Below are 12,219 nucleotides of genomic sequence, written 5' to 3' on the forward strand. Positions count from 1 at the left end.
TCCATCTCTACCTCCCTCCTCTCTGGCCACTCTTCAGTTCAGTCAGCATCAGCCAGGTCAAGGACAAGTGAGTATTTGTGACTCAAGTTTAGTAAAACCGTTGTTCAAAAGAAAAAAAAAATGAGTTCTCTCTATTATTGTTATGTTCCAAACAGTTTTTACTGTTAGTGTTTTCCTTCAAATTACAGTTCCTTTGTAAATTCTTTGTATTGAGACCTAATGTTTCCTATGAAAAATACCATGCATGTTTCTTCATATTTTGTATTTAAAAATTTGTCCATACCAATAATGATGAAAGTTCCTTGTCATAAGTCAATGTACTCTGTGGTCCTGAAGAGAGCAAATGTCTCAGTTAAGAAGCCTTGAAAACAGTGCTCCACAGGTTAAGGAAATGCTTGGAAACCAAGTACCCAAGGGTTAAAAAAATTTTCAGAATCTTAACAGCTGAGCTCTTGGGAGGACTCGGCTGCTTTGCGTCGGAGGCGGGAGCCAACAGGCGTCATGGACCGATCTAAAGAAAACTGCATTGCAGGGCCTTTTAAGACTACGATTGCACTCACTGATGGTCCAAAACATGTTCAGGTGACTCAGCAAATTCCTTCTCAGAATCCGTTATCTGTGAATAGTGGCCAGGGCCAGCAGGTCTTATGTCCTTCAAATTCCTCCCAGCGAATTCCTCCGCAAGCACAAGAGCTCATCTCCAGCCATAAACCAGTTCAGAATCTGAAGCAGAAGCAATTGCAGGCAACCAGTCTTCCCCGTCCTGTCTCTAGGCCACTGAATAATACCCCAGAGAATGAGCAGCCGTCATCATCAGCCCCTGGAAATAATTCTGAAAAGGAACTGGCAACAAAACAGAAAAATGAAGAATCAGAAAAAAAGGCAATGGGCTTTGGAAGATTTTGAAATTGGTCGTCCACTGGGTAAAGGAAAGTTTGGTAATGTTTACTTGGCAAGAGAAAAGCAAAGCAAGTTTATCCTGGCTCTTAAAGTATTATTTAAACCTCAACTGGAGAAAGCAGGAGTTGAGCATCAGCTGAGAAGAGAAGGAGACATACAGTCCCACCTTAGGCATCCAAATATCCTCAGACTGTATGGTTATTTCCATGATGCCACCAGAGTTTACCTAATTCTAGAATATGCACCTCTCAGAGCTGTCTACAGAGAACTTTAGAAACTGTCAAAGTTTGATGAGCAGAGAACTGCTACTTATATCACAGAGTTGGCAGATGCCCTGTCCTACTGTCACTCAAAGAGAGTCATTCATAGAGACATTAAGCCAGAGAACCTACTTCTTGGATCGGCTGGAGAGCTTAAGATTGCAGATTTTGGGTGGTCAGTACATGCCCCATCCTCCAGGAGAACCACCCTCTGTGGCACCCTGGATTACTTGCCCCCAGAGATGATTGAAGGCCGAATGCATGATAAGAAGGTGGATCTCTGGAGCCTTGGGGTTCTTTGCTATGAATTTCTAGTTGGAAAGCCTCCTTTTGAGGCAAGCACATACCAAGAGACCTACAAAAGAATATCGTGGGTTGAGTTCACATTCCCTGACTTCATGCCGGAGGGAGCCAGGGACCTCATTTCAAGACTGTTGAAACATAATCCCAGCCAAAGGCCGACTCTCAAAGAAGTACTTGAGCACCCCTGGATCACATCAAATTCATCAAAACCATCAAGTAGCCAAAAAAGCAAAGAATCAACTAGCAAACAATCTTAAGAATGGTGTAGGGGGAGGAATCTGAGAGGCAGGGCTGTTGTATGGTGTCAGGAACAGGCCTGCCCATGCCCGAGGGTGCTGCCTCAGCCTCCCCACCCAAGAGTCCCCTTCAGTGAACACTGTACTCTGGAGTGAAGGTAGCCACAGGAAGTGTGGCTATGTCACTAGCTTCACGATCCAGAGCCGAGGTCCACCTGGAGCCTCCCAACAGCCTGGTCCGAGTGAGGCCTCCTGGTGGAGGGAGGACAAGCTCCGGGTCTGACTGAGGGGAGAGTGGCCACATCACTGTGACTCCATCAGTGACAGGCGTGCAATAACCTTCCAAGTACCTTCGTGTGTGTGTAACTTATTGGGTGCCCAAGCCTGGGAAAGCTGTCAGGACGAACATGTGATTCTTTCTTTTAAATGTTAAAATAAAGATTTTTGTATAGACTTCAAAAAAAATTAAAATTAAAATGCCCTTTGGGGAGGAGCATTAATCTCTGCAAAGGAGAAAAAGAGAAATTAACCCATCTCTACATTACATGGTCAGTCAGTGTAATAGCTAAAGCTGTCCTTTATTCAATCTTGAAGTCTAATTTATTCATTATATAATTCTAGTAATTGCTTCCTCTACTTCTAGTATTCCTCAGGACTATTTAGCAAGAGGGATGATTTCTCATTCTCAGGTTTGTCTGTTACTTATACAGTACTGTGGGGAAGTCAGGATCAGGAGAACAATCGATGAGATGAGTAGACATACAAAAATGGCCTTTTGTATGGGTTTTATTGAAAGGAAAAACACTATTTGAGCTATAGCGATCACTATCTGTCACCCTGTATCTGGACCCCATTTCTCACATAATGGATGAACAGCCAGCCACATGGAAAACCAAACCAAAAGTTCCACATTGACTGGAGTCAAGCTGAGTTGAAATGATTAGTTTTTTCTTGAATCACTAGATTTGTATACTTTCCCAATGACAGAAAATGTGTGTTTGCCACAATTCTCTATGAAACACAATTATGGGCACAAACTGAATGCCAATCCCCTTTGAGCTAATCTTCCTCTTGCCCGTGCCTCATATTGAGTATCTCACATACCACACACGGTCCAGTCAACTGTGCCAAGGAAGGCAGAGGTTGGCTTCCATCAACAAATGATCCTTAAGGGTCACTTCCTTAAGAAGTGACCTTTCAGGTGGCAAATCCTGTGGCCTGACAGACTCTTTCTATTATCGCCTAGTTCAGACAAAGAGCTCATTTTCAAAACAGGTCATATCCACATCTTGATCACTTTCACAGTCCATCTCTAGAGTGGCCACATTTCATTTTTCAGCAGTGTTTTATTTAAATGGACCCATAATGGCCAAATGTACATCAAATTGAAACCAATGCTTTCTCAATTGGTATAGCAAATGTGTATGTGTATTTACTTCCTTAAAGAGATATGTTAAAAATCGAACTTTTCACCTTAACTATCTCTGATGCCAAATTTTTAAAAAATATTTTTATTTATTTATTTGAGAGAGAGAGCACATGAGATGGGGGGAGGGTCAGAGGGAGAAGCAGACCCCCCCTCCCCCACCAAGCAGGGAGCCCGATGCGGGACTCGATCCGGGACTCCAGGATCATGACCTGAGCCGAAGGCAGTCGCTTAACCAACTGAGCCACCCAGGCGCCCTCTGATGCCAAATTAACTGCATGATTGTTCAGTTTTGCTTGGGCTCAAGTAGCGTTTTTAAACTTTTTTTTTTTATTTTAGAAACATACATACTTGCATGACTAATATATTCACCTTACAGATGTGAAAAGTCATGGAGAATAACAACCCAAATCTATCTCCTAAATATTTTGATTCTCTGCTTTGTTCTTATTTACTATGACACTCAAATTTGTCCTCTTAGGTTTAAATTATTAACAGAAAAACAATCGGAAAAGATGACCAAACCAAAATGTATTAAACGATGAAACAAACTGTAATTCGTGCAAAAAAAAAAAAAAAGATTAGACAAAAGAAGTATAGTCAGAGTCTCAAAAAAGAGAAAGAAGTGAGACACGGGAGGGTAAGGGGACAGGAAAGTCATACAAGCTCTTTTTTAACTTTTGTCCAGGAACCCCTGGCCTCAAGCTTTAAAGATTACCGGAAGCCCCAAAGCGCTCCCTCCGGTCTTCTCTGAGGATCCAGCAAAGATGCAACAATTGTAGGCTGAATCTTTGTGTTCTAGGTAGGATTATTTATCAGGGATTTTGTTTTGTCTGGGTTTTCAATGGCTCAGCCCCAGCTGTACATTTGGGGACAGAGCACAGCTTCAGTCAACAGAGGGTTTGTAGCAATCCTTTGGGAAGCTTCCCTCCCCCTGCAGGGGTGGAGTAATTAACAGACCATTAAGTCAATTCTGCTTTATTGAGGGGGACACTGTGCAGGTCATTTCTTTGAAAACTTTTGTTCTTGAAGGAAATTACAGGATTGTTTTATGTTTAGAACACAGCCTGGTGAACTCCGGAGTCGAGAGGCAAGCTTCTGGAGCTCAGGGACCCACGGAGACAGGAAGATAATGACTCTAATCCCATTAAAAAAAGATTTCTCCCAACCTTCCCCTCCCCTTTTACTTTTTCTTTTAAAAACCAGTTAAAAGAAAAACGATTTGCTCATTTGGTAATAACTAATGGAGACATGAATTACGGAGATGCCCCAGACTGAAGTTTATCTCGGTGTCAATAAATCTCTAAACCACCGCAATGAAAATCAGGACTGCCACCGTTGCTTCTTTTTATTTCCATATTAATCAGAGGCATCTGCTCCTGCCTTTCTGGGAGAGGGCATGGGCAGCGAGTATTCTAGCGTCTGAAAAGGTCTCTGGGAAGACGTTGTTCGCAGCACTTGTGTTTTGTGAGGCCAAAGGAGTTTTTACCACCGGACTTAGGTGACCTGTGTTTCCCCCTTCGGCTCTGCGGGCCTTTAAGGGGGAGGGGGTCATTTCTTATACATTTGAATGTGGTACTTCCTTTGCTGTTGTGTCCAACGTTTTTCTCGGGTGCCCCTGACAGTGTGCGGCACAACGACAGCACCCAGAAAGTGTTCAGTGCTGAAGCGGAGGAAACTCCGAAATAAGTAACGAGGCTGGGGTGCGCCAGAGTGCCAAATGTTTACATTTGGATTCAAAGGATGATGTGAATTTCCTCGTCCTTTCCCGGAGCAGCCCAGTGGGGTGGGCGTGGAGGGGCAGTTGAATAACCAGGAGGAACAGAGAGTCTTTCTTAAAGGTGCTTGCTCCAACCTCTATTTCCTCGCACGCAGTTAAGGATTCTGCCTGTGGCCGGAATGCTTTCTCTGCAAGGACGCCCGGCAGTGCGCGGAGAGGGGCCCCTCTCACAACGCGGCTTCTGGAGTTTTCCAGGCCCAAGGGAGATGAAGAGTCCTTGAGAGGATGTATCTGGCACGTAAATTGTGGCGCCCCAGATCAGATCAGACCCCTGCTCTTGCACTCTCCAGTAGTTGATAGCAGACTGCGAGGGAAAGACAGTCCCCGATCAAATAAATTAGGGCCGGACGAAATCCCAAAACTTTCGGGAGCAGCTACCTCAACTGACTTTCCAGAGCCACAGGCCCTGTCCCCTCCCTGTCTTCCTGGGGAGCGAGTGACCCAACCACTCTGCATCCACCCGAACCCCAGACACCGCAGCAACATCCAGGCCCGAGCTTTGAGAGCCCACGTCTGCGTCCCTCCACCCCCTTTGCTGGCGCTTCAGCCCAGCAGCCCCAGCTCCCCAGGGCCCACTCCCGGGGCGGTCGTGTCGAACTTTCTTTCCCGAGCGCTGGTTGCGGGGACAGAGCTCACACTTTGGTGCAGGAGCCGGGGCCAGGGCAGGAGCTTGGATCAGAAGCAGGGGCTCTGTGCCGGGGGCTGTGGCCCGGGTCCGCCGCGGAGCGCGGGGCGGCCGCTGCTTGGTGAGGTCCCCAGCGAAGAAAGGTGGCTGGTGAAAGCGCTGCAGCCGGAGCCACCGGGCAGACCCGCACCCTATCTCCTTAGCAAACTTTACAAACGGTCGGCACAGGGCTGGGCTTGGGGCGCAGGGAACAGAGAGGAAGCGCGCCTGCAGCTCTGCGTCCGGGTTTGGATTTGTTTGTTGTTATTGTTACTGGTTTTCCTCCCTCCGGGTTTCCTCAAATGCTTAGATATTTCAAGACTCCGACGAGTGTCGGCGCAGTCTGGGTTGGGCCTAACTCCGTGATGTCCGGGTTTATCTTTCTTTTGTTACCTGCGCCCCCGCCTCTCCGGGCCTGCCGGGAGGACGGCAGAGAGTCGGAGGTCGGGGCGCGGGGACTGTCAGTTCCCACGAGACGCAGCTCCAACCTGGGGACCCCCAGCTCGCACGGAGCTGGAGTCTCGGCGCCGACCCCCTCGGCGTCAGGCCCCAGAACTGACGCAAAGTTCGGAGCCAGGTTCTGCAGCGCGGGACCCGGAGGCTGGCGGGGCTCCCGGCTCCCCGCCGGCAGGTGCTGGAGCGCGGAGGGCGGGGCCACGCACCCAGCGGGTGGGTGCGCAGCCCGCGTCTCGCCGTGAGCGGGTCCCGAGGCTCCCGTTGCTCTCAAGCGCTTCCCCACCGCGTCCCGCGCATTCACTCTCTCCCGCCCCCTCGCAGCCCCCGCGACCCGGGCGTCCCAGGGACGGGTTCAGTGAAAACACTCAACTAAAAAGCGGGCCCGCAGACCTGAGCCTTCGGGTTTGGGCTCTTCCCGGCTACTTGTAAGGGAAATGGGTACACGAGAGGCTCAGAAACTGCGAGGTGGAGAGGGGGACACCCATTCCCTTGCGGGTTTGCGGAAGATGAGGGTGCGTCCCGTTCCACCAGGGTACCCCTTTGGCCCATTTCTCTCCGAGGACACTTCCAGCGCTCTTCTGCCGCGCCTCCTCCTCCAGCGGCGCTTTCTAAGCCAGAGGGGCCTAGGCCGCGCGGGGCTGCGCTAGCAGTGAACCGCCCACATCCCGAGCGGCCTGGGTGGGCGCCGAGCCCCGACGTCCCCTCCTCACTACTCCCCTTTCCTGCCCCGGCCGGGAGCCCGCGGTCGTGGGGTGGCCATGGGCCTTGGGACGAGGAGGGTCCCGCGGGAGAGGTGCTGGGACCCAGACGCTGGGAGCCAGGGACTAACCCCCGCAGCCCCGTGGGCCCCGCAGGAGTCGGGAGGGGTGAGGCTGAGCTTCCGCGGGGCCCCGTCGGGGTCGCAGCGGTTCTCGGTGCCCGGGCCCCGACGCCTGTCCCTAGCGCCCCAGGGCGGTAGAGAGTCGGGAGCGAGCGGCGGGGAGAGATTGGAATGTACCCGCCGGGGCGCGGAGGGTTGGGAGCCCACCCTTCCGACGGGCGGCGGGAGGAGGAGAGTGTGGCCCGAAGTCCCCAGCAGGGACCTGAAAAGGGCAGTTAGATCTTCTTGTCTGAGCGAGATGCTCAGAGAATCTCGGCTTTTGCAATTTCTGGTAAGGGTATCAGTGGAGGCGAGGAAACTTCGCTTGACCCAGCTGCTTGGGAAAAAAAAAGTTTGAGGAGACACAAGTCCTCCTCCCGTAAGAGTTAGAAAACCTTGGACATCGTGGGCCCCTCAGGCCGCCGCTCCCAACCCTTTCTCGAGATAGAAACCCAAGGTCCCAGAACCTCGCGGAGGGAGAGGAGTTCCTATGTGCGCAGCCAAAGCCGGCCCGCTTTCCCTTTCTAAATGTGACTTTCTCCCGCCCTTAAAGTTCAGTCACCTGCTTAAAGCACCTCGAGGCTTCTAGTGCAAGCCTTCTCAAGATATCTCCGCCCACGAGGATTTCGCTGTTCTTTTAAATGTAAAGCGACGTTTATTCTGGAATGAAGGAATCCTCGCTGTGTTTCTAGATTGAATTAAAAACTGCCATAAACTTGAGAACTTTCTAGAAAGTGGAAGATTTACCAGGAAGCAATTTCAGCCAAGCACCATTCTCACCTTCGCGGTCATACACTTTTGTTAAGGGCGTCAGTTATTCGAGTATTTAGCAGGAATTGCAAGTAAAGGTAGCTCGCAAAGTCACATCCCCAAGAGGACCAGCCTCACCGGGACAAGAACCTTCCCTGGAGGCCAGTGACTAATGTTTCCTCTCAATAGATCAAGAAACTCCAAGCAACCGGTTTCCAAATAATTTTTCTGCTTGAGTTCCTGTCCTGTTCTTAAAGGAATCCTTTCTCCCAGTCTCCCTAGCCCAAGGGAGGTTTTGTAACCCAGAGAAGAGCTCAGTCTACCTAGGGCAACTCCCCAACTCTGGAAGCAATGTCTCTTTTCTGCTTCAGCTGGATAATTCAGGATAGAATTTCGTGGGCTGAAGGTTCCTTTTAGTGCAGTTTCCCAGGAAAATGGACTTCTGAAGAGCTCTTTAATTTGACCACAGCTGGGATTCATCACAGCAGCACAACCTCAAAATTCACCTCTCCCCTGGTGTGAGGAGTGTGGCTTTACTCCTTTCCAGCACCCAATTTAGAGAAGGGGTGAAGCCCACCACTAAGCCTGTGGTCAGGGCTCCAGTCTTTCCCCAAGACCAGGCCTTTGGAAACAGGATCCAAAGTAGCAAGTAGCTCAGGGGAAAGTCATTTCCCTGATTGATGAAACTTCTCCCTCCCCTCCCCTTTTTAAATAATAAACTCACTGGGAAAGGCTGGAGGGCTGCCTTGTGTTGGTTTCAAATAAATCCTCAACAGCTCTTTCCTCACCCAGAGAAATGAATCACCGTTGGGAAACAGACGATTATTCCCCCATTTGTCTGCTGAAAACCGGGGGAAATAAGCACCCTCCACTGTAGACCCTCACTTTGGTCTTTCTCCCTGGCAGTAGGGGAGTTTGAGGGGGTGGGGGAGATGGAGGAGGATGAGTTAAATAAAACCAGGGTCCACTGAGGTGCCCTCCCAAGGGCAAGTGGTGGGGAGCCCGGGGAGGAAAGGGCAGATAATTCCTAGATGTGCTATCCATGCTGGATCCTGGAGAGAGACAGGTCTATCGCTCTGCAGTGGAAACCACAGGCTTCCTCTTCTTGAAGAGGAGTTTAAGCCTCAACCAACTGTTGGTGAAGTTACATCTAATCCAGAGGCCAATTCCAGGGTGGTATATTTCAATCAGATTTCCATTTTCCTTAGTAAGAAATACAGGCTTGTGCTGTTGGGGTTATCATCACTAGGATGTGATTTCTTGTCCTGTGTGAACAAATAAACAAAACCTTCCTGCTGGGTCACTTTTGCTCATACAAACTATATGGAACTGTTATGGAACTGGGGGTGGGGGATGAAGAGAGAAAAGTAATTGATTGAAAGGACCCCTGTTTTAGCCATCATTTATATAGCAGATGTCCAATATATTCCGCTAATCAGACTTGCAATCTAAGGTAGGAAAGAAGGGAGAATTCCTGCTATAAGTCTTTGAGATGTTGTGACTTAGGAGCTGTTTGGCCTCATCCAAGCTCACCTTACAAAGCAGAGTGGACCTCCCTTTCTCTGTGGGTCACACTGCCAACAGGGCAGGCAGAAGAGTGGGTATCTGATTATTTTCTAGGACCCCTCTTTGTTGACTTTAAAAACATATACTGGATTTTAACCTGTTTATTCTTTTTTTAAAGGCCACATGGTCAATTTAAAGTGAAAAGAAGTTAACTTACTGCTTCATTCTTGTCTGTTGTCAACACAGCCGGTGCAGCCACCACTCTGCCTCTCATTTCCTGTCACTTTGAGTTTTCAGATTACTTTTTAAAAATCTCAGTTGCTGAGTTTATGAGCGTCTGATGACTGCCTAGAAATAAGGAGCTCAAATATCATAAGACTACCAATGTAGACAATGCCATTTGGAAGACATCTGGTTGTAATAATGAACACCAATTTATCTGACCTTTTTACCTGTGAATGACCAGAGAAAACTCTTTGTGTCTGCCCACCCGTCCAAATCTCTCACTCACTGCCAGATACACCTTACTGGGTCCTTGCATTTTTTTACCCACTCCCCCCCAACTTCAAAAATTTTAGGCAAAGGCAAAGCCAGGATTTAAAGGTTCTTTTTTATTTGAAATCTCATCCAGAAACACTGGTTATTAATAAATATATCATAGTTATCAAGAATATATAAAAAATAAAGACAGGTATTGTCTTTGAGGCCCTAACAAAATATTTCAAGCAAATGTTCAGGAAAATAAAAACAGCACCCCTCCCCAAACCACGATAACTTTTCAAAGCTGATGATAGAGAGAGCCGACCCCGCATGCAGAATCACTGAGCAAGTGGGGGATGGGGCAAGCTAGTAGAGGGAGCCCAAGCTCTGGCCATAGCTGGCCCCTAAAACAGCCTAGGGATGGAGTTTGGGAATGGAGTTCGAAGGGGGTGGTAGTGTGGGGGGAAGAAGCGCTTGTGCATGAGTTTGGGTCTTTGCACTCTGCCCCCCTTTTTTCATTTCAAACAACTACAAGCAGATATATGGATACTTCAGAGAGTTCACTAATAAATCCTTGTTACAAGGAAAATGGCATCAAAGCCTGCACAACATGTTTATATAAGATTCATTTAGAAGCGTGCATGCATTCTTTTGACCTACACTGCGTCTTAAGGAAAACCCACATTAAGAGATGTCAGGCCCTGGACCGGAGTTGAGATTCAAAACTTGGGTCTTGATCAATCTCTCTCTCTTTCTCTCTCTCTCTCTCATTGTCTCTAGAAAAACAGCTGTGGAGAGGATAGTGACAATCGTAACCGCATCTATCTCAAAGGAAATATTTACATTTGTTTTTGCAAAAAAGGGATGTTGTCTTTTCCAAGGTGAGAACGCAGAGCCAGAGAAAGCCAACTCTAAAGTCCCTTCGCAAGTTTTTAACCACACCGATCCCGTCTTTATACAACAAATGCAGTTTTGACAAGAGCATATGTAAGTGAGAAATACTGGCGCGGCATGGGGAAAAGAAGCATGCATGCAAAACACACGACGTCTGGTTCGAGTGTCCCTTCGTTACCACCTAGAAATTGCAGTTTGGTTTTGGTCCTTTCCCTCCGGGGGTCTAGAAGGGTCTGAGATCTCTCACGCGGCGTGGGAGGCCGCAGGACCCCGCGCTCACCCTCCCGCCGGCCGAGTGCTCAGCCACCCTCTTCCCTCCCGGCCCAGCACCGCGGTCCCTCCCGCCTCTCTCCCCTCATCCTCGGCAGCCGGGCCTTGCGCTGCTCACTTGAGCAAGTCCTTGGACTCGGCCGACAGCCGAGCCATGTTGGCGGTGGAGAGAGCGGAAAGGTGCGGCGGCGGCGGCATCTGGCAGATGGTGCAGGGGCAGGGCAGCCCGGCCCAGTGCTGGAAGCCGCTGCCCAGCTGCAGCGCCGGCGGCGTGGAGGGCGCCTTGAGCAGCGAGTGGGGAGGTCGAATAGTGCCGATGGCCGGCAGCGAGGCGGCGGACAGCGGGGACGAGGCGTTGCCGGACGAGAGCGCGCCGCCCAGGATGGGGTGCACCGGGTGCACGGCGTTGGCGGCGTGTGCTGGGTGGCCGGCGGAGTGGCCCACGGTCCCGCAGTGGAAGGCAGAGTGGTGGCCCCCGTAGATCTCGCCAACCAACCTCTTCATCTCCTCCAGGGAGCTGGTGAGCATGAGGATGTAGTTTCTGGCCAGCAGCAGAGTGGCGATCTTGGAGAGCTTGCGCACCGAGGGCCCGTGCGCGTAGGGCATGACCTCGCGCAGCCCGTCCATGGCTAGGTTTAGGTCGTGCATCCGCTTGCGCTCGCGGCCGTTGATCTTCAGCCGTAACTGCTGTAGGTCCTGCTCCGACAGCTGCTTCTTGATTTTGTACTTGCTGCTTTCGCCCGTGGCCTTGGCGCCAGCCCGCGAGAGGCTTTCCCCGGGCATCTTCTGCACCATGTCGCCCTGCGTGGAGGAGACCGAGTTGAGACGGCTCTCCTGGTGGTGGTGGTGGCGGTGGTGGTGTTCCCTCAGATACATCTCATCCATGTCCGGCGATGAAGCTCTGCTGGAGACAGAGCTCGAATCAGAATTCATTTTATTACAGGGGATGCGGCCCTACCCTGGGGAGGCTTTAGGTGGGAAATTAAAGAAAATCTTGAATTTAAAAAAATCTGCGCAGCCCAGCGACCCACTTCTCAGCGGCAAGACGTGAGAAGAAAAGCTGAGGCACTGCCTATCCTCGCCTTTCTCCCTCCCCACTCCCTTCTCTCTGGTTCCGCTGTTTCCTGGACAGCGGGTTGGTGTATGCTTGGACTAACCTCACGCTGAAAAAGAGGGGCTTTTATAGAGCTGCGCCGGAGAAAAGAGACAAAAGGAACCCTCCTATCTATCCTGGGCTGGTTAGGATGACGTGCCATCATTCAGGGCGGTGCGCTTTGCTGTCCCATTTAGCAAGGATTCCTATTCATATTCATTGTGGGGCCGCCCTGGGACACCTCTGCTCAGAACCGCTAGGAGCCCCAAGGCACAAAACCCTCTGATTGACACACTCACCGCTCCAGCTCGCTCCTTCCTGATTTTTTTTTAACTTTACTCC

The 12,219-nt window shown here is 50.0% G+C and overlaps 1 protein-coding gene and 1 pseudogene across 1 annotated transcript; one reads left to right on the top strand and one right to left on the bottom strand.

The window, feature by feature from the left end:
* The first annotated feature begins 501 nt into the window (after positions 1-501).
* On the top strand, positions 502-1,720 carry LOC112815292 (aurora kinase A-like; annotated as a pseudogene).
* Positions 1,721-10,898: 9,178 nt separating this feature from the next.
* On the bottom strand, positions 10,899-11,717 carry OLIG3 (oligodendrocyte transcription factor 3). The gene has a single exon (XM_025861635.1). It carries the CDS (start codon positions 11,715-11,717, stop codon positions 10,899-10,901), a length of 819 nt encoding a protein of 272 aa, XP_025717420.1.
* Between the last annotated feature and the right edge of the window lie 502 nt (positions 11,718-12,219).

The sequence above is a fragment of the Callorhinus ursinus genome, unplaced genomic scaffold, assembly GCF_003265705.2.
Source record: "Callorhinus ursinus isolate GAN/ISIS: 27379988/994484 unplaced genomic scaffold, GSC_fseal_2.0 scaffold6, whole genome shotgun sequence".
Lineage (NCBI taxonomy): Eukaryota > Metazoa > Chordata > Mammalia > Carnivora > Otariidae > Callorhinus > Callorhinus ursinus.